Raw genomic sequence first — 26,420 nt, forward strand, 5'->3', positions numbered from 1 at the left:
TTCTAAAAGACTTCAAAACTCACGTTCGGCTGGGCGCGGTGACTCGCGCCTGTAATCCCAGCACTTTGGGAGGCCAAGGCAGGTGGATCACCTGAGGTCAAGAGTTCGAGACCAGCCTGACCAACATGGTGAAACCCTGCCTCTACTAAAAATATAAAAATTAGCTGGACATGGTGGCAGACACCTGTAATCCCAGCTACTCGGGAGGCTGAGGCAGGAGAATCATTGGAACATGGGAGGCAGAGGTTGCAATGAGCCAAAATGGCACCACTACATTCCAGTCTGAGTGACAGAGCGAGACTCCGTCTCAAAAAAAAAAAAAAAGTCATGTTCGAGATGTCTTTGTTCAAAAATAAAGTAAAAGTATTCACTTTAAAGAAACAATGTTGGGCCAGGTGTGGTGGCTCATGCCTGTAATCCCAGCACTTTGGGAGGCCAAGGCAGGTGGATCACTTGAGGCCAGGAGTTCAAGACCAGCCTGGCCCACACTGCGAAACCCCACCTCTACTAAAAGTACAAAAATTAGCCAGGCGTGGTGGCACATGCCTGAAATCCCAGCTACTCGGGAGGCTGAGGCGAAAGAATCGCTTGAACCCGGAGGCAGAAGCTGCAGTGAGCCAAGATCGTGCCACTGCACTCCAGCCTGGGCGACAGAGTGAGACTCTGTCTCCAAAGAAAAAAGAAACAAGTTATAAACCTAGTCAGCAAATTATGAGATGGTTAAACTGCACATTCCTTATCTTCTGAAAGGGGTAAAATAGCTGCAGTGGTATTATATTTCCTATCTACAGTGAAAGACATTACACGTGAGGAGGAATATGACAAACACATCTCAAAACACTATTTCTTTTCTTATAAACTCATTTTTAAAACCAGTTTCCTTGAGTCAAAATATTGACTATACCTTCAAAAAAATCAAAATCTTGTAAGTCATCAGGTAGCCGTGGCAGGACGTCTGAAAAGTCCTCCTGGTTCAGTTCCAAGTCATGTGGAATGTCAGTGATCTCATTGGCAATGTCATCCGGCAACTCATCAGCACTCAGCTCTGGCGTGGATGGGCTCCTGGGAAAGAGGACACTGTTGGTCCCATAACTCCCCCATTATCTTCACATCAATACCACCAAGCCAAGTTCATTCAACATGAAAAGAAGCTAATGTCAGGCAGGGCACAGTGGCTCACACCTGTAATCCCAGCACTTTGGGAGGCCAAGGTGAGAGGATCACTTGAGGCCACGAGTTCGAGATCAGCCTGGTCAACATGGCAAAACCTTGTCTCTACTAAGAACACAAAAATTAGCTGGGCATGGTGGTACACACCTGTAATTCCAGCTACTCAGGAGGCTAAGGCATGAGAATCACTTGAAACTAGGAGGCGGAGGTTGCAGTGAGCTGAGATCACACTGTTGCACTCCAGCCTGGGCAACAGGTCGAGACTCTGTCTCAAAAAAAACAAAACCAAAATCAAAAAACAAGCTAATATCTTTTAGGTTTTTTATTTAAAGGTGAGAAAGCCCCGGCAGGTCTTGAACCCAAGCACAGGGATTAGACAGATGGAAAGTAAGGAAGTAACCACCTGAGCTAAAGCCAATCCTAATGTCTTCTAGGTTTTTTTTTTTAGACAGAGTTTCACTCTTGTTGCCGAGTTGCAGCTAAAGCCAATCCTAATGTCTTCTAGGATTTTTTTTTTAGACAGTTTCACTCTTGTTGCCCAAGTTGGAGTGCAATGGCGCGATCTCAGCTCACTGCAACCCCACCTCCTGAGTTCAAGAGATTCTCCTGTCTCCGCCTTCAGAGTAGCTGGGATTACAAGCGCCCATTACTATACCAAGCTAATTTTTGTTTGTTTTTAGTAGAGACGGGGTTTCACCATGCTGGCCAGGCTGGTCTCGAATTCCTGACCTCAGGTGATCCACCCACCTTGGCCTCCCAAAGTGTTGGGATTACAGGCATGAGCCACCATGCCTTGCCTTTTTTTTTTTTTTTTTTTGAGACGTAATCTTGCTCTGTCGCCCAGGCTAGAGTACAGTGGCATGATCTTGGCTCACTGCAACCTCCACCTCCCATGTTCCAGCAATTCTTCTGCCTCAGCCTCCCGAGCAGCTGGGATTACAGGTGCCCACCACCACGCCCGGCTAATTTTTGTATTTTTGGTGGAGACAGCGTTTCACCATCTTGGCCAGGCTGGTCTCGAACTCCTGACCTCATGATCCACCCGCCTCGGCCTCCCAAAGTGCTGGGATTACAGGCATGAGCCACCGCACCTGGTCCTAGGTTTTTCATATTCAACAGAAACATGAGAAACCCTAACTTACGGTGTCTCCTCCCCTATTTTAAAAGAAGGAAATCTGAAAGTAGAATCACTGCAAAAATACAGGCCTCACCATATGCAGTCACATATTTCTGCAACCTTCACCCACGTATTAAGAGGCAACAACAACTACTAGGTAATACTTTTACTTCAAATTTGTACAGTGAATCACAATTTGGTGTATCAAGTGTGTCTTAATGCTTTTTAGTAGAATTTCAAATCTGGTTGAAATAATAATTTTAGAAATGAAATTAACAACAGGTAAAACTGAAATGCTTAGCTAAAACAAAAGCTTCATTCTTCTGGTCAAAATGTTTAACCCTGCCAAAATAAATAATGCCTCACATTTCTGATGGAATACTTCTGTTGGAACATATATGGAATTTCTGCAAAAGTTTTAAAAGTTAAGAGGCTAGGTGTAGTGGTTCATGCCGGTATTCCCAGCACTTTGGGAGGCCGAGGCAGGTGGATCACTTGAGGTCAAGAGTTTGAGACTAGCCTGGCCAACATGGCGAAACCCTGTCTCTACTAAAAATACAAAAATCAGCTGGGTGTGATGGCACATGCCTGTAATCCCAGACTAGGGTGGCTGAGGCAGAAGAATCGCTTGAACCCTGGAGGCAGAGGTTGCAGGGAGCCGAGATAGCGCCACTGCACTTAGCCTGGGTGACAGAGCAAGACTTGGTCTCAAGAAAAAAAAATGTTTTTTAAGTTGAGAGTATACAATTAAACTCAGTTTCAGCATCTGTTCTCTTTATTGTAAGCAAAAGCTTAATTTTAGATCAAATACAGCCAGATACAGGTAAAATTTGCACAAAAAACTATTTTAAAAATCTAGGCTGATATACTAAATGGTTTCTGTAGCCTAGTGACGACTTTACAATAACCACGTGAAGCTAGATGTTCTGAGAAGAATCCCAAAATGTAAAGAAAAATTAGGTGCCAGTGGCACCACTGACCGGATCTGAGAGGCCACCACTGACCGGATCTGAGAGGCCTCCACTGGCAGTGAGACGCTGGCGGGCATGCTGAGGTTCCCTTGGGGGACTGCAGGCGGAATGGGTTTTTGGGGTCGACGAGGTCCACGCCTTCTCTTCTTCTTGTGTTTTTTGGTTAGTGCAGGAGGCTTGGTTTTTTTCCTGGGTTTCCTCTGCTGCTGGTGCTGAACTTTACGGGAGTTATCTCCTCTCAAGAAATTATCCTTTGGAATGAATAAATAGGCTTTTAAACTGAGATTATCTGGGAGAAACCTGACAGCTACCTAAAAAATACTTACATCCCTTAATAGTCTATATAATGCCTAAAACATACTGGATGCCCAAAACTATGTATAACAATAATGAAGACATCAAACTTCATCAATTCCAAGATCTACATTTTAATATCTCTGCAATTGGGAAGCATTGTAAATTGGTGGCATTTTACCATTGTGGTCAGCCTGCTGATAGTCATTACAGTTGACACTGTCTACACATACACATACACACACACACATAGTTGACACTGTCTACACACACACATGCACACACACACACACACGGTTCCAGTTCTTTGTACTGGCATCGTTTCTGAATTAAGGTTTGTACACTGTTGGTACTACGTGTGGAGGAAAATTTTTTGTGAATGTAGAAAGGCACAAAGAGCAGCAGGGCATAAAATTAATATTAGTGGAGCACATATTCATTACTGAAGAACCGACCACAATTCTTTTTTTTTTTTTTTTCCCTGTAAGGCAACAACCAAGTGAAAAAGGAAAATAACCACAAAGTAGATGAAGTTGTTCTATTGCTGAAGTATGCAGAAAATACTGCCTTTCACATGTCAAGCAGTACAGCCAAAACCAGAAACAGTATATAAAAATCTATGTCTAAATAAGTCTTTTAAAAGCTCTTTAATAAGTCGAAAACAAAAATTCTAAGTGATAAGAAAGTACCGCATCACTGGCAACATTTTTTTCTTTCTTATTGGCACATAAAACAGTGGGATTTGCAATTGGTGTCACCTTTAATTAATTCCCTAATAACTCTTATAGCTAAATAAAGATTGTAGACCGTAGTATTTTAAGACTAATAACTATCACTAGCATCAAAAAATTGAAAACAAGAAAGAATAAAATTAAAGCATAAATTCAGGGAATCTAAAACAGGTTTAATCCTACTCAAATGCTTGAATGTAAACAATTACAGATGAAGTCACAAATACACAAATTTAAAACAAACCAAAAAAAAGAGGCTACCTCTAGCCAGATGCAGTGGCTCACGCCTGTAATCCCAGCACTTTGGGAGGCCGAGGCGGGTGGATTGCCTGAGGTCAGGAGTTCGAGACCAGCCTGGCCAACATGGCAAAACTCCATCTCTAGTAAAAATACAAAAATTAGCCGGGCCTGGTGACACGTGCATGTAATCCTAGCTACGTGGGAGGCTGAGGCAGGGGAATTGCTCGAACCTGGGAGGCAGAGGTTGCAGTAAGCCGAGATTATGCCATTGCACTCCGCCTGGGCAACAAGAGTGAAACTCAGTCTCAAAAAAAAAAAAAAAAAAAAAGGCTACTTCTCAGACTCTGTAGTTCTTTTTGTCTCAACACTTGAGGTCTACTTGTATTATGTCCACTATTTAACTCAACAAATGGTGAATGAGCAAGGACCAGTACCCGAACATTGTGCTCAGCATCCATTCCAGGCTTTCCCTCCAGCACCAGTGCTGATCTCAGGAGGAAGTTAGGGAGCTCTCACCCAAGAGAAAATAAGTCCTATCTGTAAGGCTCCCAATGATCACCTGGGTCAGATTCCTGCCTGATTCTCCTAAGCTTGTGTGCAGTGGCCTTGTGGCACTCTTGGTACTGTGCCAGATATGTCACACAGAACAGCCCGTGACTGATACCTGCCTTGCTTGCCTCCAGAGAGCTAGAGCCCCCATCCCCTGAGGCTTTCCTAATGCCAGCTGTTCTTTTACCTAGCTTCAGTGCACAGTGAAATACTATTCACTCCCAGCTTTTGTCTGATTCTACCTCTATGTCAAGGCAGTGCACTCACCATCTGTCATAGGATCTTACAAAGGTGGAATCCCATGTTCTGCCTGACAGCCGGGACTTCCTGCAGCTGGAGTCTCTTACCAATGGCTGTCACATCCTAGTGCTGAATCTTAACCCCTTCCATTGGTATGCCTAACCATTAATGTATTCAACAATTACTGAGCATCTCTGTTCTAAGTGCTAGGGATACAGTAGTAACGAAAAAATGCTCCTGCCCTTGTGAGGTTTACATTCTAGGAGAATACAGAAAATAAACAAACTAATGAATAACTATTAGGCAGACAAATGTTAGGAAGAAAAATGAGGTAGAGTATGAGGATAAAAACTGACAGGGTAACAGGCAGTTGGAAGACTTCTATGGTGAGGCGACACATGATAACAAACCTGAATGAAAGGAAGGAGTGAGCAACGCGGAAACTTGGGAAAAGGCCAGGTGTGGTGGCTCATGCCTATAATCCCAACACTTTGGGAGGCAGTGGCAGGAGGATGCAATGGGAAGCCATTAGCAGGTTTTGATTATGGAGCTAATATGATCAGATGTATAGTCTAAAGGGCCTGCTCTAAAGGCTACTTACTACAGAATTCCCTTTCTATGACATTCTGGAAAATGCGTAAGTATAGGGGCAGAAAATAGATCAGTGGGGATGGAGTAAAGGAATGACTACAAAGAGGGTAGTGTAAGAGAATCTGGGGAGCTGTTCTGTATCTTGATTTAGGTGGTGGTTACACAACTGTATGCATCTACAAAACTCCTAAGAGTGTACACTCAAAAGTGAATTCAATTCAAAGAAAGCAGAACATATACCCACCCAGCCTACTCTGGCTGCTATGTAAACAACATACCCCCTGTGGCAGGGGGATATGGCAGGAAGGGAGATCAATTAGGGGACTATTACAATAATCCAGGCAAAGATAATGGTAGCCTCGACTAGAATGGTAGCAGTGAAATTTATAAAATGTGTTTGGATTCAGAATATGATACGAAAATAGAGGCTCGGCGCGGTGGCTCAGGCCTGTAAGATCCCAGCACTTTGGGAGGCCAAGGTGGGCAGATTACTTGAGGTCAGGAGCTCAAGACCAACCTGGCCAACATGGTGAAACCCCATGTCTACCAAAAAATACAAAAATTAACTGGGCACGGTGGCACGCGCCTGTAGTCCCAGCTACTCGGGAGGCTACTGTGGGAGAATTCCTTGAACCTGAGAGACAGAGGTTGCAGTGAGCCGAGATTGCACCACTGCACTCAAACCTGGGTGACAAAGACAGACTTGTCTCAAAAAAAAAAAAAACAAAAACAAAAATCAGAGCCTAGATTTGCACATAGTTTTCATCTCCCAGTGTCAGTCTCTCACAGGAGCACTGATGGGGTACAAGTGCTTCTTATAGTCTCTTATGTAATTTTTAACCTAAAACAAAAATAGCTCAAACTACTGCCAGATTCTAACTGTCTTCAGAGAGAAAACCATTTTCAAAAATTTGTATTTTAAATACTTAAAAAAAATTTGATTAGTATAATTGTGATTGTTATATAAAATATATATTATTTTATGACTAATTTACATTATACTAATTCAGTCTTAGGTTTGCCTCATTGAACTTGCCTAAGTAGGAAAGTTTAGCTGAAAAGAATAAAACTGCATTCAGTTTCTCTAAAAGCATTCACATAATAATGGTTATAGGAGGCTGGGCACGGTGGCTTACGCCAGTAATCCCAGCACTTTGGGAGGCCAAGGTGGGCGGATCACAAGGTCAGGAGATTGAGACCTTCCTGGCTAACACGGTGAAACCTCATCTTTACTAAAAATACAAAAATTAGTCAGGTGTGGTGGCAGGCGCCTGTAGTCCCAGTTACTTGGGAGGCTGAGACAGAAGAATGGCGTGAACCCAGGAGGTGGAGCTTGCAGTGAGCCGAGATCTCGCCACTGCACTCCAGCCTGGGTGATAAAGCGAGATTTCCATCTCAAAAAAAAAAAAAAAAATTGTTATAGGAACCAAAAATTCATTCATAATAAGTTCCTAAAGCAGACACTGAAGTACAGTTTTTTTCTACTTAACAGTATCTTCTTCAGTATCTTAGAAGTATACTGGAATGGCAGAACCTTAAAATGAAAATATGTGGCTGGGATCATTTATTTTGTGATTTGAAAGCTACAGGGCCCACATTACCATGGGTCTGTGAAATCATCAATGAAGGTCCACAAAAGTGGTTCAAAAAGCATATAGAAATTATTCCTTAGCTATGACAAAGCCTGAATAAGCTAAAAAAAAAAAAAAAAAAAAAGGGCCTATATTCGCTGGGCATGGTGGCTCATGCCTGTAATCCCAGCACTTTGGGAGGCTGAGCCAGGTGGATCACCTGAGGTCATGAGTTCAAGACCAGCCTGGCCAACATGGAAAAATGCTTTCTCTACTAAAAAAAACAAAAATTAGCCGGCATGGTGGCATGCACCTGTAATCCCAGCTACTCGGGAGGTTAAGGTGCAAGAATCACTTGAACCCAGGAGGCGGAGGTTGCAGTGAGCCAAGATTGCACCACTGCACTCCAACCTGGGTGAGTAAAACTCCATCTCAAAAAAAAAAAAAAACCTATATTTTAACTGTTTTTATATTAAAGTGGGAAAATAATTATTCAACATTTGTAATATGTAATTGTAGTATGTAGTTTAGTATACAAATTTTTCAAAACATATTGTCTGTAAAAGAAACCTAAAAAATAAAACAAGTTCTTGGTGAAGAAGCCAGTTGATCTGGTTTGGCTCTGTGTCCCCACCCAAATCTCATCTTGTAGCTCCCATAATTCCCATGTGTTGTGGGAGGGAGACAGTGGGAGATGACTGAATTATGGGAGCAGATCTTTCCCCTGTTGTTCTCGTAATAGTGAATGGGTCTCACAGATCTGATGGCTTTAAAAATGGGAGTTGCCCTGCACAAGCTCTTTTTGCCTGCCACCATCCACGTAAGATGTGACTTGTTCCTCCTTGCCTTCTGCCGTGATTGTGAGGCCTCCCCAGCCACGTGGAACTGTGAATCCAATTAAATATCTTTTTTTTTTTTAATTGCCCAGTCTCAGGCATGTCTTTATCAGCAGCATGAAAACAGACTAATACAGCACATTGGTACCAGTAGAGTGGGGTGCTGCTGAAAAGATACCCAAAAATGTGGAACCAACTTTGGAGCTGGGTAACAGGCAGAGGTTGGAACAGTATGGAGGGCTCAGAAGAAGACAGAAAAATGTGGGAAAGTTTGGAACTCACTGGAGACTTGTTGAATGGCTTTGACAAAAATGCTGACAGTGATATCGACAATGAAATCCAGGCTGAGGTGGTCTCAGATGGAGATGAGGAACTTGTTGAGAACTGGAGAAAAGGTGACTCTTGTTATGTTTTAGCAAAGAGACTGGCAACATTTTGCCCCTGCCCTAAAGATTTATGGAACTTTGAACTTGAGAGAGATGATTTAGGGTATCTGGCAGAAGAAATTTCTAAGCAGCAAAGCATTCAAGAGGTGACTTGGGTGCTATTAGAAGCATTCAGTTTTAAAAGGGAAATATAGTTTGGAAAATTTGCAGCCTGACAATGCAATAGAAAAGAAAATCCCACTTTCTGAGGAGAAATTCAATCCAGCTGCAGAAATTTGCATAATTAACGAGGAGCTGAATGTTAATCCCCAAGACAATGGGGAAAATGTCTCCAGGGCATGTCAGATGTCTTCTGTGATGGCAGCCCCTCCCATCACAGGCCTGGAGGCCTAGGAGGAAAAGATGGTTTCATGGGCCAAACCCAGGGCTGCCTTGCTCTGTGCCACCTAGGGACTTGGTACCCTGCGTTCCAACCACTCCAGCCATGGCTAAAAGGGAGCAAGATAGAGCTCAGGCTGTTGCTTCAGAGGGTGGAAGCCCCAAGCCTTGGCAGCTTCCACATAGTGCTGAGCCTGTGAATGCACAGAAGTCAAGAATTGAGGCTTGGGAACCTCTGCCTAGAATACAGAAGATGTATAGAAACGGTCTGGGCATGGTGGCTCACGCCTGTAATCTCAGCACTATAGGAGGCTGAGGCGGGTGGATCACCTGAGGTCAGGAGTTTGAGACCACCCTGGCGCCACAACATGGTGAAACCCTGTCTCTGCTAAAAATACACACAAATTAGCCAAGCGTGATGGCACACGCCTGTAATCCCAGCTACTTGGGAGGCTGAGGCACAAGAATTGCTTAAACCTCGAAAGCAGAGGTTGCAGTGAGCTGAGATCAAACCACTGCACTGCAGCCTGGGTGACAGAGTGAGACTCTGTCTCCAAAAAAAAAAATTGGAAAAAAATCCAGAAATGCCTGGATGCCCAGGCAGAAGTTTGCTGTAGGAGTGGGGCCCTCCAGGGGAACCTCTGCTAGAATAGTGCAGAAGGAAAATGTGGGTGGGAGCCTCCACACAGAGTTCCTACTGGGACACCACCTAATGGAGCTGTGAGAAGAGGGCCACCATCCTCCAGACCCCAGAATGGTAGATCTACTGACAGCTTGCACCATGCACCTGGAAAGGCTGCAGATACTCAATGCCAGCCTGTGAAAACAGCCAGGAGAGGGGCTATACCCTGCAAAGTCACAGGGTCAGAGCTGCCCAAGATTATGGGAACCTATGTTTTGCATCAGCTTGACCTGGTTGTGAGACATGAAGTCAAAGGAGATCATTTTGGAGCTTTTCGATTTGATTGTCCACTGGATTTTGGACTTGCATGGAGCCTGTAGCCCCTTTGTTTTGGCCAATTTCTCCCATTTGGAACAGCTGTATTTACCCAATGGCTGTACCCTCATTGTATCTAGGAAGTAACTACCTTGCTTTTGATTTTACAGGCTCATAGGCAGAAGAGACTTGCCTTGTCTCAGATGAGACTTTGGATTGTGGACTTGTGAGTTAATGCTGAAATGAGTTGAGACTCTGGAGGACTGTTGGGAAGGCATGATTGGTATTACAGTGTGAAGATATGCTATTTGGGAGGTGCCAGGGCGGAATAACATGGTTTGGCTCTGTGTCCCCACCCAAATCTCATCTTGCAGCTCTCATCATTCCCATGTGTTGTGGGAGGGACCTGGTGGGAGATGACTGAATTATGGGGCAGGTCTTTCCTGTTGTCTTTCCTGCTGTTCTTGTAATAGTGAATGGGTCTCATGTGATCTGATGGTTTTACAAATGGGAGTTTCCCTACACAAACTCTTTTTGCCTGCCGCCATCCATGTAAGATATGACTTACTCCTCCTTGCCTTCCACCATGATTTTGAGGCCTCCCCAGCCACATAGAACTGTGAGTCCAATTAAACCTCTTTCTTTTGTAAACTGCCCAGTCTCAGGTATGTCTTTCTCAGAAGTGTGAAAATGGACTAATACACCAGTGAATCACACACATTGAGACTGAGGTCCAAAAAGGCTGAATCCTTAGCCCCTAGTTATATACCAAGCTGGCGGCAAAGCCAGGATCACAGGTTCCAACTATGAAGTCCTGGTCTAATACCCATTCCCTCACCCTGAGAATCCCTGAAAACTATAACATGTTTATAGAGGGCAGGAAGTATCTCACTTTCTAGTACATAAGATACCTAGGAAAGCATCTTGCAGTAACTGCTTGATGGATGAAAACAATAAAAAGGAACTTCTTTTAAATGATTATATAATTTAGCTATTTCTCGAATTCAAATCTGTCTCTTCTCCAAATTATTCTGAATTAATTAGGATTTATGATAACTAGCATTAACTAAAGCAATAATTACGTTCAATAGATTTCTAGAAAGTCTGGGCCTTCAATTGAAGTTTTATCAACTATTCATGACATTTGTAGAATTGTATATAAGAAAGCAAAAATTTAGAGACATAGGAACAAAGAGAGTATTTAGAAATTCTGCTATGTATAAGATACATATCTTAAGGTAATAAAATGTATCTTAAGGGAATAAAAATCCTGTCTCAAAACTTGTTTCAGTGATTTATATACATACATAGTTTGTGCTAAGTTATAAAATACTTCCTACAGTGGATAGCTATGAAAAGTTTGAAAGCCTCTGTTGCAGAACTTACCATTTTTTTGGCATGTTCTTCACACAGAGGTGTCTGATGTATAATGTCAAAAACTGGCACAGAGCACTGCTGTCCATCTGCAAACTTGGCTGTGCAACTTGAGAAGAGCTGCTGAGAGTGGTTCAAGAGGATATCTGGGTTTTTTTAAGTTAGGAATAAAATACACTGAAACTCTAATTTTTCAATTTCTATATAAAATTTGCTTGTTCCCTTACATTTCATAAGTACAAACTTTATTATCCATAATATAAACATTACCCATATCAGTACTAGCTCAACTACTGATATGGGAAAATAACAGAATTTATCAGATGACAACTCTGAAGGACTCTATTTTGCTAATGGGACCCTGACACCAGTCTCCTTAATGACCATTCTGAACCAAATTGTGTTATTTGGAAAAGCAGGGCCATTTCCTTCTTAACATGTGAACTCCACTTAAAGTTCCACTTAATGTATTTTGTTTTGTTTTTTGTTTTGAGATGAAGTCTTGCTCTGTTGCCCAGGCTGGAGTGCAATGGCACGATCTCGGCTCACTGCCACCTCCACCTCCCGGGTTCAAACAGGTGATTCTCCTGTCTCAGCCTCCCGAGTAGCTGGGATTACAGGCATCTGTCACCACATCCAGATAATTTATTGTATTTTTAGTAGAGACAGGGTTTCGCCATATTGGCCAGGCTGGTCTCGAACTCCTGACCTCAAGTGATCCACCTGCCTCAGCCTCCCAAAGCGTTGAGATTATAGACGTAAGCCACTGTGCCTGGCCAAAGGTTTTCTTTTTTTAAACAGCTCTTAAAAGGAAAATTTTCTGCCTATGATACTTACCAAGAATAAAAATTTAAAGATATAATTATTAAAAACTCATCTTTCCAAATTTGAATATTTTGCTTCACATTTCCAGCAACAAATTCAAACTCACAACTTATGAAAAATTACTTTTAAATCAAAACTTCACTATTGGCCAGGCACAGTGCCTCACACCTATACTCCCAGCACTGTGGGAGGCCAAGGTGGGTGAATTTATTGAGCCTCAGGAGTTCAAGATCAGCCTGGGCAACAAAAAAGTACAAAAATTAGTCAGGCATGTTGGTGCATGCCTGTAGTCCCAGGTACTCAGGAGGCTGTGATACAAAGATCACCTGAGCCCAGAGAGGTCGAGGCTGCAGTGAGCTGTGATTGTGCCACTGCACTTCAGCCTGGGTGACAGAGTGAGATCCTGCCTCTAAACAAACAAACATGAGCTTTACATCATCAATATTTTTAAGCACTCATACTTTTAGCTACTACATTTCCTTAACACTTACCTTATATCTATTAAGTACCTTTGTGTTTTTCCTTTATGGTTTTTAGGTAAAACTATAAAGCCTTTATTACATAGAAAGTGCTGCTGAACAAGCTGTTCCAAGAACAGAAAGGAGGGCAACAATTAAATAGATGGTAAAGATAAGTAATTGCTGCTATTTTTACATGCTACCTGATTTTAAATACTCAATAAAAGTCACAGCAATAAGATTTCATCACCAACCTAAAGCTCCTTAACATAGGTTTTCTTCAAGTATACTTTAAAAGAGATCTTCTTTCCTAGGCAGTGATGTTTGTTACCTTTCATTCATTTCAAATCAGCACTGTATTCATTAAAAAGAGTAAACTAATCTTACAGGAAAAAGTTCTATAAAAGTGTAAAACTGTGTAACAGTCTTAGAAGACTAAAAACAGATTTTAAATAATGTGATTTTATTTTTTCCATTAATGAGTGTTATAACTCCTTCTTACAAGCTACCAGGAACCACCTGAGGGACCAGAATTCTATTAACAAAATATAATTAAGTGACAGACACTGGAGGAACCTGCTATTTGCTATCAATTTTGCTTATTTTTTGTGATTTTTGAATAAAACAAGAAAAATTATTCAGAGGACATCATGAAAATTATGTTAGATAAAATTATTTTAAACATTAAACAGTTATGGTTTCAAAAGTCATTCACTTGATTTAAAAATGAAATATACAGCCCCAAATTAGGTAGTACTTTTTCAATACACATTCCATTTAGTTGAAAGGATACGTTGGAAACAATGTCTGGTGAATGGAAGGGCTTTGTTAGCGCACTGTTCACCCTTCATGGTTCCACTGCATGCTGCTGGTTCCACCTCCCTCAGCTTGGTCCGGCTTATGCTAAGGAAAGAAAAACACAAAATTAATTTTTTTAAAATGCTTTAAGAATCCAGGGTAGTTTTTCAACATGATGTCACAACTCTGTAACACTCTCATTATAATATCTATAACATCTACAGTCACTAAATAAAATGCAAATGTGATTTAAAGAAAGACTGTATTACAATTACCAATTGTGTTATTTCCCTAATCTTCTGACATTCAAAGCAGATAATTACATCACAATATGTTTGCAGTATGTCTGGTTTTTTTTTTTTAAGTGATGTTTTATTTCCCTTTTCTTCACAAAGAGGCAGTAGAGAAAAATGATGAAGAACATGAGAGAAGAATCAGATGGACCTGGTTTTGAATCTCAGCTCTCCCTCTTACTAGCTGTGTGACTATGGGCATGTTGCTCAGCCTCATTTAAGCCTCAATTTTCTCACCTGTAAAGTAGAGACAATGAGGTACCTTGAGCTGGCAGGGTTGTTGGGAGCATAAAAGGATTAAGCACATCTAAACCACTTATATACAGTATATAGTATTACACAGTAAACAGTCAGTGGTTGTTAGTCATGACTATGATTATCGCCACCATTAGGAATTGATTGCCTTATGCTACTAAACCCATAAATCTGCAAAAAAATCTTCATCTCATACATGGGGAAGAGGATACTGATATGCAGAAATGGCTGAGTGGCTTTTATCCTCCAAAGTGAACTCACTTTAGATCTATTTTTTAAACTTTCTATTATATGTGCAATCCATGTTTCATTATTTAAATTTTATCTCCACTTTGTACACTTAATGTTTAAATATTTTAACTTATTTAAAATCTTATGAATAAGCAATGCATTCACATGGATCCATAAAAAAAAGAAAGAATGCTAGGCAGTGAAGAATCGACTTCTTGCCCTTGCCCCCTAATTTGCCAGCCCCCACTCCCTCTATAATATGTATTCATTTTATTAGTTTGCAGATCCTTCCAGTTTCTTTACACAAACATATAAAAACACAAATAAATAACATTTAAATTCTTAGAAGTGGGCCAGGTGCAGTGGTTCACAACTGTAATCAGCACTTTGGGAGGCAGAGGAGGGCTCCCAAAATCAAAAAGGATCACTTGAGCCCAGGAGTTTGAGACCAGTCTGGGCAACATAGGGAGATCCCCATCTCTATTGAAAAAAAAAAAAAGAAAAAGAAAAAAGACAATTCTTACAAGTACAAAACCTGTCCTATCTACGTGACTCTATAAAGCATCACAAACCATTAGGCCTTTACAAGTCTGAGTATGAGGAAAAAAATCTACTTAACGTACTGAGTTCAAGTCAGATATCACAAACAAAAAATCTTTTGAGTTGTTTGTTTCTAGTATCTTTCTCAGGGTTTCAATGGAACTACTGACACTAATTAGGTAAGGCCACACAGAATCTAAATTACATATGAATTTACACAAAATATAAACACTTCTACCGTAGTTATTAATTTCATATAAACTGTAAACACTGTTTATATGTCCATGGTGTTGCCTTAAAACCTGCCTTAAGTAAGATTTCTGTAAGATTTTTCAGGATTATCAGAGTAGGGAAGTGGATCATCATAGAACTAAACAGTTTATTCCTAATAGTTTATCCATCGTTTCTTTAAAAAGTTGTTTACATTAAATTTAGCCCTATAAAAGGAATATATAATTTCAAATAAATAAACCTTTACTATTCTGGCAGCTAAGCTCAAATTCTCTTGTTCTAGATTTAAATAGAAAGGTCTCCATATTAAAGGGATACTTCTCTTTTTTTATTTTGAGATGGAGTTTTGCTCTGTTGCCCAGGCTGGAGTGCAATGGTGCGATCTTTACTCACTGCAACCCTCACCTCCCGGGTTCAGGTGATTCTCCTGCCTCAGCCTCCCGAGTAGCTGGGATTACAGGCACCTGCCACCATGCCTGCTTAATTTTTTATATTTTTAGTAGAGACGGGGTTTCACTACTAAACCCCAGCCGTTGGCTGGGCTGGTCTTGAACTCCTGACCTCAGGTGATCCACCTGCCTCAGCCTCCCAAAGTGCTGGGATTACAGGCATGAGCCACCACACCCTGCCTGAATGGATAATTTTCATTAAACACTCTAATAAACTGCTCAGCTATCTTCAAAGACTAGTGTACAATACATTCTCTCATTTTCTTTATTCTAAACTTACAAAATGACTATTGGTTTCATTTTTTAAAATTGCCTTATGTTTCAATAACCCCATGGACAAATTAAGGTAAAAATGGCCAGACACGGTGGCTCATCCAGTAATCCCAGCACTTTGGGAGGCTGAGGCGGGCAGATCACAAGGTCAGGAGTTCGAGACCAGCCTGGCCAACATAGTGAAACCCCGTCTCTACTAAAAATACAAAAAAAATTAGCTGGGTGTGGTGGCCGGCACCTGTAATCCCAGCTACTCGGGAGGCTGAGGTAGGAGAATCACTTGAACCCGGGAGGCGGAGGTTGCAGTGAGCTGAGATCACACCATTGCACTCCAGCCTGGGCAATAGAGCAGAACTCTATCTCAAAAAAAAAAAAAAAAAAAAAAAAAAATTAATGTGAAAATGCTTGATGTAATGTTAGATATATTTTATTATCCAAATAAGCCCAACAAACAAAGGGAATTACCAAAACTTTTTCATGTTTTTCATATTTAAAAAATCTACTACAGGATTCCCTTTGACATGCCCTATTGCATCCCCCATAAATAATGATGTTTCCATACAAACATTAGTCACTGTATGATTGTGGGCTGCAAGATACTTAATTTGGGTCCACATATTTGAAGCTATTTCAATGGCTTATTCTACTTACTCATCAATAAATATGACAAAGTTATTTGACAGGAAAAACTAACATTATTTAGCATGTATACAAACTATATTTTATTTTATTGAGAAGGAGTCTCCCTCTGTCACCCAGGCTGGAGTGCAATGGTGCAATCTCAGCTCACTACAACTTCTGCCTCCCGGGTTCAAGCAATTCTCCCACAGCAGCCTCCCAAGTAGCTGGGACTACAGGCGCATGCCACCACACCCAGCCACCATGCCTGGCCAACGAACTGTATTTTAAAGGATCCAGGCCGGGCGCAGTGGCTCATGTTTGTAATCCCAGCACTTTGGGAGGCCAAGGCGGGCAGAGTACCTGAGTTCAGGAGCTCGAGACCAGCTTGGCCAACATGGTGAAATCCTGTCTCTACAAAAAATACAAAACAATTAGCCAGAAGTGGTGAAAGGTGCCTGTAATCCCAGCTACTTGGGAGGTTGAGGCAGGAGAACAACTTGAACCCGGGAGGCGGAGCTTGCAGGGAGCTGAGACAGCGCCATTGCACTCCAGCCTGGGCAACAAGAGTGAAACTCCATCTCAAAAAACTAAAAAATTAATAAAGGGTCCACATTAGAAGGTAGCCATTAAACTTTTAATTTCTAAAATATGTAATGCCAACCTTTTATGTATCTTTTTTTGAAACTACGGCTTTAATACCAAAAATATCAAATAGAGGGCGGCATGCAACTAAAAGGTGACTTTCGTGAACCTAGAATATAATGTAATATAAAAAGCTGCTGGCCGGGCGCAGTGGCTCATGCCTGTAATCCTACCACTTTGGGAGGCTGGGGGAGGCGGATCACGAGGTCAGGAGTTCATGACCAGCCTAGCCAACATAGTGAAATCCCATCTCTACTAAAAATACAAAAAATTAGCCGGACATAGTGGCACGTGCCTATAGTCCCAGCTACTTGGGAGGCTGAGGGAGAAGAATTGCTTGAACCCAGGAGGTGGAGGTTGTGGTGAGCCAAGACTGTGCCACCACACTCCAGCCTGGGCAACAGAGTGAGACTCATCTAAAAAAAAAAAAAAAAAAAAAAAAAGTTGCCAGTCACCAAAGAATGATTATGATACATTGTTACATGATTATCAGCGAAGCACTGGGCCATAAACTTTTCACTAATCATGGGTGACACAACCGAATATCATCAAATCAATCTGAAAACTATAACAGGGTCCATTTTGCTGTTTGTTTGTTGTGGCAGTTATCATTAATGTTTTTTAAATATCACTGATGTCAGTTAGGAAGATGTTCTGAAAACAACCAGTTAAGAATTGTAGATATATACAGTTTTCCACACAAATACCAAATTTTCCCAAACTCATTGTATAATCTCTTACATCTTTGACAAGATCAGAATAATATACTGGACTCAGCATATACATTTACATACAAATTGGTTCATGCTGGACAATTCTACTAAAAGTAAACATTTGAAAGCATTATATCATATAAATGTTAGTTATCATTATTTTATAACCTGTGTCAAACTGAGTAAATTCCTTCAACAAATAGAGAACAGACCTGCATTTATTCAATTCTATTCACTCGTTCATCAATACTGCAGATTTAGGAACAAACTTTTTCCTGTTCTCATGGAAATTACTGTTTAGCATGAGAGACAGACTTAATATAGGTATAAAATTCTACAATTAAACAGAGTACAGAGCACAGTAGGCATACACAGTAGAGGGAACCTAACATAGTCCAGGGAATCAGGGAATGTATCTCTAAGAACATAAGTCTCTGAGTAAGCTGAGACCTGAAGGATGTTCTAGAACAGATACTAGATCTAGAGGACTGAGAGGTCTAGGAGTCAGGCAAGATGATTTGGGTGTAAGGGAAGAGTAGGCTGCAGCCATTACATATGGTATATTAGATACTTCAAACAACTCTAACCTGTTCTACTTCTAGAAAACTCTTAAGGGCACAGTGCATCCATGTGATATATGCAACTGAAAATTAGGTCACTTTATTACAACAAATGAAAAGCAAAATACACCACACTAAAATAAAATATCAAAAAACAGGTATATAAGTAATATGACCAACAGCTACAAAATAAAGGTTATATTTTAACACTTTGATTTATTTACCTTTTTTTTGTTTGAGATGGAGTCTCGCTCTGTCGCCTAGGCTGGAATGCAATGGCATAATCTCGGCTCACTGCAACCTCTGCCTCCTGGGTTCAAGCAATTCTCCTGCCTCAGCCTCCCGAGTAGCTGGGACTACAGGTGCCCACCACCACACCTGGCTAATTTTTGTGTTTGTAGTAGAGACAAGGTTTCACTATGTTGGCCAGGCTTGTCTTGAACTGCTGACCTCGTGATCTGCCCACCTCGGCCTCCCAAAGTGCTGGGATTACAGGCATGAGCCATCGCACCCGGCCAACACTTTGTTTTAAAATCTTTTTTTTTTCCTTCAAGTGACTTATGATCATTACATAAAAATGAGACTGTACAAACTAAGAATATTTTCATTTTATCAATAATGCCACCATCTAGAGATATTCTGGTACATAAATTCCTAAATTTTTTCTCTATATATATACTAAAAGTTGTCATATGAAAATATAATAACTGGCCATGCATGGTAGCTCACGCCTGTAATCCCAGCACTTTGGGAGGCTGAGGTGGGTGGATCACCTGAGGTCAGGAATTCCAGACCAGGCTGGCCAACATGGCGAAACTCCATTTCTACTAAAAATACAAAAAATTAGCTGGGCATGGTGGCGGGCGCCTGTAGTCCCAGCTACTCAGGAGGCTGAGGCAGGAGAATTGCTTGAACCCAGGAGGCAGAGGTCGTAGTGAGCCGAGATCGCACCATTGCACTCCAGCCTAGACAAGAAGAGTGAAACTCCATCTCAAAAAAAAAGAAAATATAATAACTAAAAAGTGTGAAATAGGCTGGTCCATATGCAGTGGTGTTTACAAGTAATTTATCACAACCAGTTACAGATTTCTTTGTTCCTTCTCTGCTCCCACTGCTTCACTTGACTAGCCTTAAAGGAAAAGACATTTTAAAAATGTGTGAAATAATAAATAATAAACTCAATAAAGAAGCTGGCCTTCTATCAGGAGGCTGAGGCTGTAGTGATCCGTGATTACGCCACTGAATTCCAGCCTGGGCAACAGACTGAGACCTTGTCTGAACAACAACAAAAAGAATCAGAATTTGAACTTTATTTCCTTAAAGCAAGAAATGTTTTGAAATTTTTTTTTTTTTTGGAAGGCAGTCCCGCTCTGTCGCCCAGGCTGGAGCACAATGGCGTGATCTCTGCTCACTGCAACCTCCTACTCCCAGGCTAAAGCCATCCTCCCACCTCAGCGTCCCTAGTAGCTGGGACTACAGGCGCACGCCACCACACCTGGCTAATTTTTGTATTTTTTAGTAGAGATGGGGTCTCATCACGTTGTCCAGGCTAATCTCGAATTCCTGACCTCAAGTGATCTACCCACCTCAGCCTACCAAAGTGCTGGGATTACAGGTGTGAGCCACTGCACCCAGCCATGTTTTGAAATTTTAAAATTCAATTTAGTGCTTTAAATGTGTATTTCAGTTAAAAGTAATAACCGGGCAGGGGCAGTGGCTCATGCCTGTGATCCCAGCACTTTGGGAGGCCAAGGTGGGCAGATCACCTGAGGTCAGGAGTTCAAGACCAGCCTGGCCAACCTGGTGAAACCCCATCTCTACTAAAAATACAAAAATTGGCTTGGCATGATGGCGGGTGCCTGTAATCCCAGCTACTTGGGAAGCTGAGGCAGAAGAATCGCTTGAACCAGGGAAGCGGAGGTTGCCATGAGCCAAGATCGTGCCATTGCACTCCAGCCTGGCTGACAGGGCAAGGCTTCGTCTCAAAAAAAAATTAAAAAAAAGAAAAATAGCCATAATTAAAATATATATAAAAAACAAAACTCTGTTATATAAATATGTATTTATATATACACAACAGATACTATATATGTTTTATATATATAACAGATATTTTATATTTTTATATATAACAATTCCATAATCAGTTTAGAAAATATAACTTTGCATTTTTTAAACATTTTATAGATATAAACTAAGATATTACTGTACTAAGGTTTTCACCATTACCACCAAAATGGTAATATGCCAAATTTCTAAAATATCAGATAACTCTACATTTCTGATATACAGATTTTCATGAATGGAATATTATGTAAACATTATAAATCCTGTTTTCAAAAGAATCTTGAAGAACATAGGGAAATGGCTATGGTATACTTTTGAGGGAAAACTAGAAAACTCAAATTATTGTCATGAGAATGTCATTAATTAATAATTAAGAATTAATGTCATGAGAAAGTGGTCATAATTCAGTGATAAATGGAAAAAAGCATTTATGGAAATAAATGAAAATAATATAGATAACATGATTTCAATTTTGCTTTTTAATATAAACACATGGCTCACTGGAAAATTTATACACACGCACGCGTGCACGCGCACACACACACACACACAGAGAAAGACTAGAAGGAAACAGAATCAAAACGTTAACAGTGCTCATTCTCTCTCTCATGAATGGCAACAGGAAGATTTTTCCCTTCTCATTTGTGTATTTTTTAAATTTTCCACAATAAACAAGTATCTGCATTATAAACAGAAGGAATTTTTTTCTTAAAAAAATTCAATGTAATAAAATACTTGCACAAATAATCTGTGAGGTAATGTAAATATTAATAGAAAACACACTGAAAAGGCCAGCTACAGTGGCTAACACCTCTAATCCCAACACTTCGGGAGGTAAAGGTGGGAGGATCGCTTCAAGCCAGGAGTTTGAGACCAGCCTAAGCAATATAGCAAGACTCTCACCTCTACAAAAAAAAGTTTTTTTAACTAGCTGGGTATGGTTTCACATGCCTATAGTCCCAGCTACTCAGGAGGCTGAGGTGGGAGGGTCATTTGAGCCCAGGAGTTTGAGGCTGCAGTGATCTATGATCGCACCACTGCACTCCAGCCTGGGCGACAGAGCAAGACCCTGTTTCTAAAAACAAAAAAACGAAAACCAACACTGAAAAGAAACTAAAATAACACAAGTAAATAAACATAAAATACTACTTTTGTAGTTAAAAATCTATAAATGTTACTTTTAAATAACATGAAATTTCTAAGCATTCTATTTTTTTTAAAGCCAGGTAACATTCTCAAATCTTCAATGAATAAATTCTAATCAAACTTCAGCAAAATTTTAGTAATGCTTTAATTTTACTGTTAGCTCATGGCAGTATTATTTTGCCACCTGTAGCACTTTAACAAAGCAAGAAAACCAAAACATAATGCTTAAATGTTTGGGACTTAGTGGTCATCTCCCACTGTGCCTCAACTATCCTCTCACAAAATAAAGAAAGCAAACTGAGTCCCTTAAGAATAGGTGTGCTGTGGCTCTAACCTGGTTCGACTGCATGCAGCTCTCCGCAGTTCTTGTATTAACTGACCAGTGCATTCTGGTTCTTTACTGGCCGCCTGCAGCAAAGCTTTCCTAAACGTATGCCGGCATTTCTTTTGACGAGATTCTGCCCGCTCCAGGCGGCAGAGGTGCTTATATTTCTGCTGAAAGTAAGTGCAAAGTTGGGTCACCCTGGAGCTCCTACTCTCCGCATCATCATCATCTGACCTGGAAAGTGCAGGGAGAGAAATGAAAAACTGATTACACATTAGGCTCGTTTTAGACAGGGTAAACGAGAATTAGGAAGTGTGGCTGAATGCACAGGTTTAAAACTTTTGTGGCATATGAGCACATACTTCACACAATTAGAGTAAGAGAATTCCAATAGAGCTGAAATAAGTACAGTATTTCAACAATAAGGACAGAGTTAATCCAGTGTTTTCAGAAACAGCCTTCTTAGCCTGGCATCAGTAGACAATATATCAGTGTCTTCTAAATTTTAAGTGACTAGAGACTCTTGAGAAAAATTCATTTCTTTAACTTTACTTACTAAAAAGGCTGAGTAAATGACAAGACAGTTATGAGGAAACACACAGCATAATTTCATAAAAGATAGGTCATACCAGAAATAGGGCAGTGAATTCTAACAGTTTATTATCTCAGAGCTGCCCTTTTAAACATTCTGGTTTTTAACCACCTTTTTCTTGCTAACCACCTAAAGAAATTTGGTTGTAGGGATCGCATTAATTCTACCACGTATTATTATTTTTTTTTTTGGAGATAGTCTCACTCTGTCGCCCAGACTGGAGTGCAGTGACGTGATCTCGGCTCACTGCAAGCTCCTCCTCCTGGGTTCACGCCATTCTCCTGCCTCAGCCGCCTGAGTAGCTGGGACTACAGGTGTCCACCACCACGCCCGGCTAATTTTTTTGTATTTTTTAATAAAGACAGGGTTTCACCATGTTAGCTAGGATGGTCTCGATCTCCTGACCTTGTGATCCACCTGTCTCAGCCTCCCAAAGTGCTGGGATTACAGGCATAAGCCACTGAGCCCGGCCTTCTACCATGTATTTTTTTAACTATGGAAGTATCCTAAACAGCATTTAATAAGTCAGGGATTACATAAAGGATTTTCTATCACATGCTAATAATGTGATTAATTGGTGTCCTGGCTGAAATGCTATGTGGAAGTGATGCTGAAGGAACATCTAAGCTCAACAAGAAAGAGTGCCTTTTTAGCAATGTCTACCACCAGCAAGGTTTAAAAAGCCACTTTTTTATGGAACAAATGTGATCTTACTTTTTACCGTTAGGAATAATGCACACTGGACTTGAAAACTGACCTGCTATTTTAGCTTCTTTCTCTGCTATCATAAGTAAATACCACACATGTGACACCATGGACTATATATTCTCTTACTAATCTTCTACTATTCATTGCTTGGTTTCTCTTAAGTGATATTATTATTCTTTCCTTCAGCATAGCCTATAACAGGCTACTCTATAAACTTCTACTTAGTACCTCTCCTAAGAAGCACATTCTCGTCAGTATAGTTTTTACTACACATCTACAAATTGAAGGACTTTACTTCAATATTTTCATTTATTCAATATTCAACATTTACTGTGTATCTATTATGCTCAGCACTACAGAAGAGAGACCAACACTTCAAAGAATTTGCAATGCAATTTGGACAAGATAAACACTTCCCAAAAGTTAAAACAATTCAAAAAAGAATAAAAACATAACAAAAACAGTGGGACAGACAGGCCAATGATTCAAATATCTGACCACAAATCAGAAAAATCTGTGAGCACTTTAAAGTTTCAGACCCCTAGGAACTACCCCAAATCTACTGAACCAGAATCTCCACGGTATAGGACCCAGGATTCTTCATTTTGAATTTTTCCCTGACCTCTGACAGCAGGTCTACACTTGGGAATTCTCGTAGAGCTAGCAAGTGTGACAAATATCTTTCACACAAGACAGAAAACAGTAAAGTACCACAACAGAGGTCAGAGCAAGGTGTTACTGAAGTTCACTGGAAAGACAGCTGGAAGGCCCGGGTACAGTGGCTCACGTCTGTAATCCCTGCAATTTTGGGAGGCCAAGGTGGGCAGATCACCTGAGGTCAAGAGTTTGACCAACACGGCAAAACCCTGTCTCTACTAAAAATACAAGAAATACCCAGGTGTAGTGGTGTATTCCTGTAATCCCAGTCACTCAGGAGAATGAGGCAGGAGAATCACTCAGGAGACTGAGGCAGGAAACTGAGACCACGGCAGGGCACTCCATCCTGGGTAACAGAGCAAGACTTTGTCTCAAAAAAAAAAAGACTGCTGGAAGTAAAGAAAGGCTTTGCAGAGGAGGTGACAGCAGAAATGAACCCTGAAGAAAGAGGACCTCACACAAATAGAACACGTAAGCCAAGACACAGAGATAGACAGGATGGTGAACAGCAAGAATGTAAGTAGCTTGGTGTGGCTAAGGTAAGGGGTCTGTAAGGGAATAATGATAGGTAAGGTTAGCTTTCTAGACCTAAATGTCAAATTAAAGAGTTTAACCTTTATTCCACAGGCAAAGCAGAAGACCTGTAATTTTTTAAATTTTGCACTCCTAACTGCTAAGCTTTGTAATTGTTAAGAAAATACAATAACAGAGGTGTGCCATGACAATGATTACAGTCAGCAGCAGATATAAAATAAACAGAAGAAGAGAAAGAAGAAGGCACTTAAAAAATTACTGTAAATCTCCAGCAAAGAGATAACAAGGATCCATGCTAGGATGGAAGGAGCAGGACCGGAGATCATGAGGCAATCTGCATGTATAAAGACAAGCTTTGTCAGCTGGCAAGGACCAGGGAAGGGACAATAAGCAGGCAGCAGTTTCCACCAACAAAGACTGGAAAGGACAGTAACATCATGTATAAAACAAGGAACTAAAAATATTAAAAAATTAGCTTGGTATGGTGGTGCATGCCTGTAGTCCTAGCTACTTGGGAGGCTGAGGCAGGAGAATCACTTGAACCCAGGAGGCAGAGGTTGCAGTGAGCCAAGATCACGCCACTGTACTCCAGCCTGGGTGACAGAGCAAGACTCCATCTCAAAAAAAAAAAAAGACATATAAGGGGCAGTATCATAAGTGAACTAACTCACTTTGGTGACTCAATATGAAGGATTAGAAAGTCAATGACTCAATGGCTTAGAATATGCATAACTAGGAAAACAGAAGTCTCATTCATAGAAAAAGGAAATGGAGAGGAAAGACAGGTCTTAAAGGGAAGGTAAAGCTTGGGTCGATAATCAGTTGCCAAAACTGTTATTTTAAGAAGATGCACCTGCGCCCCTGCCACTGCTATCACCACCTCAGTGTCCCCTGGCTCCAGGCCTGCTCTTAGGACAGCACCGCCACTGCTGCATGGCCCTGCCTGCCTCCTGTGCTGCGCAGCCCTTGTGGGTGCCCCAGATGATGCTTTACCCCTAGGACTGGCTTAAAATAGTGGAGTGATCGTCATGGCCGATGAGAGGCAGGACTGGATTGCAGCTCCAACTCGGACAGACAGAGCAGAGTGCAGAGGCTTGCATAGTGAATTTTATCTCCAGAACAACTGCAAGAACAAACCAGGAATCCCGAGAGGACCTACAGACCCTCTGAAGGAAGTGAACTGATCCTGCAGAATCCGGAGACACTCCAAATACCGTGAGTGCCCAAACTGCAGAAGTAGGAAAGGGAGATCCTCCGCTCCAAACACACACCCCTGCTGGGGAAACTGAAGGTCTAGTTTGCAGAAGTTTCCGACCTTACCTGGAGCTGAGTCAATTTAGAGAGCTGAGCAAAATACCGGGGTAGAGGAAGCAGCGGGAAAGGCTCTGGGAGCTCACTAGGTCCCCAAGCAGGTCATTCCTGCCTGGTATCACAGAGATCTTCCGGGAGGGCAGCCAGAGGCATGGGGAAAATGCCACAGGGAGAAGGAAATCTCCAGCTGAACTTTGTAACAATTTGAACCTGGCGAGAAGCCTCCTGGCCAGAATGTGGGGAAGGCCACAAATCGTCTGTACAGACACCACAGGTGGGGAAAGAACCAAAGCCCCTCTCTTTCGCAGCTGGGAGGCAGGTAGCCTGGGACAAGTTCTCAAGCCCTGCTCACCCACTGCCTGGAAACAGACTGGGGCTATTAGGTGGGGCATGGTGGGAGTGAGACCAGCCCTTCAGATTGTGTGGGAGCTGGGTGAGGCCTATGACTGCCGGCTTTCCCCTACTTCTCTGACAACCTGTGTGATTCAGCAGAGGCAGCCATAATCCTCCTAAATACACAACTCCATTGACCTGGGAGCCTTTGCCTAGACACATTGTCATTAGGTTATCCAAAGTTAAGATGAAGGAAACAATCTTAAGACCTGTGAGACAGAAGCACCAGATAACCTATAAAGGAAAACCTATGAGATTAACAGCAGATTTCTCAAGAGAAACCCTACAAGCTAGAAGGGATTGGGGCCCTATCTTCAGCCTCCTTAAACAAAACAATTATCAGCCAAGAATTTTGTATCAAGCAAAACTAAGCATCATATGTGAAGGAAAGATACAGTCGTTTTCAGACAAAC

At 41.3% G+C, this 26,420-nt stretch overlaps 1 protein-coding gene across 8 annotated transcripts in view; it reads right to left on the minus strand.

The window, feature by feature from the left end:
• INO80D (INO80 complex subunit D) overlaps positions 1–26,420 on the minus strand; it is a 93,079-nt gene that overhangs the window by 12,636 nt on the left and 54,023 nt on the right. For 6 of the 8 annotated variants that reach the window (XM_063647808.1, XM_054478841.2, XM_054478842.2 and 3 more), the window contains 5 exons: positions 21,822–22,046; positions 13,462–13,571; positions 11,398–11,531; positions 3,268–3,509; positions 905–1,062 (listed from right to left, as the gene is read on the minus strand). In XM_063647808.1, the coding sequence (XP_063503878.1) occupies positions 905–1,062; positions 3,268–3,509; positions 11,398–11,531; positions 13,462–13,571; positions 21,822–22,046 (869 nt within the window). The remainder of the gene's footprint in view (positions 1–904; positions 1,063–3,267; positions 3,510–11,397; positions 11,532–13,461; positions 13,572–21,821; positions 22,047–26,420) is intronic. The other 2 variants (XM_063647810.1, XM_054478845.2) reach the window with 1 other exon arrangement.

Source organism: Pongo pygmaeus, chromosome 11 (assembly GCF_028885625.2).
Source record: "Pongo pygmaeus isolate AG05252 chromosome 11, NHGRI_mPonPyg2-v2.0_pri, whole genome shotgun sequence".
Taxonomy (NCBI): Eukaryota; Metazoa; Chordata; class Mammalia; order Primates; family Hominidae; genus Pongo; species Pongo pygmaeus.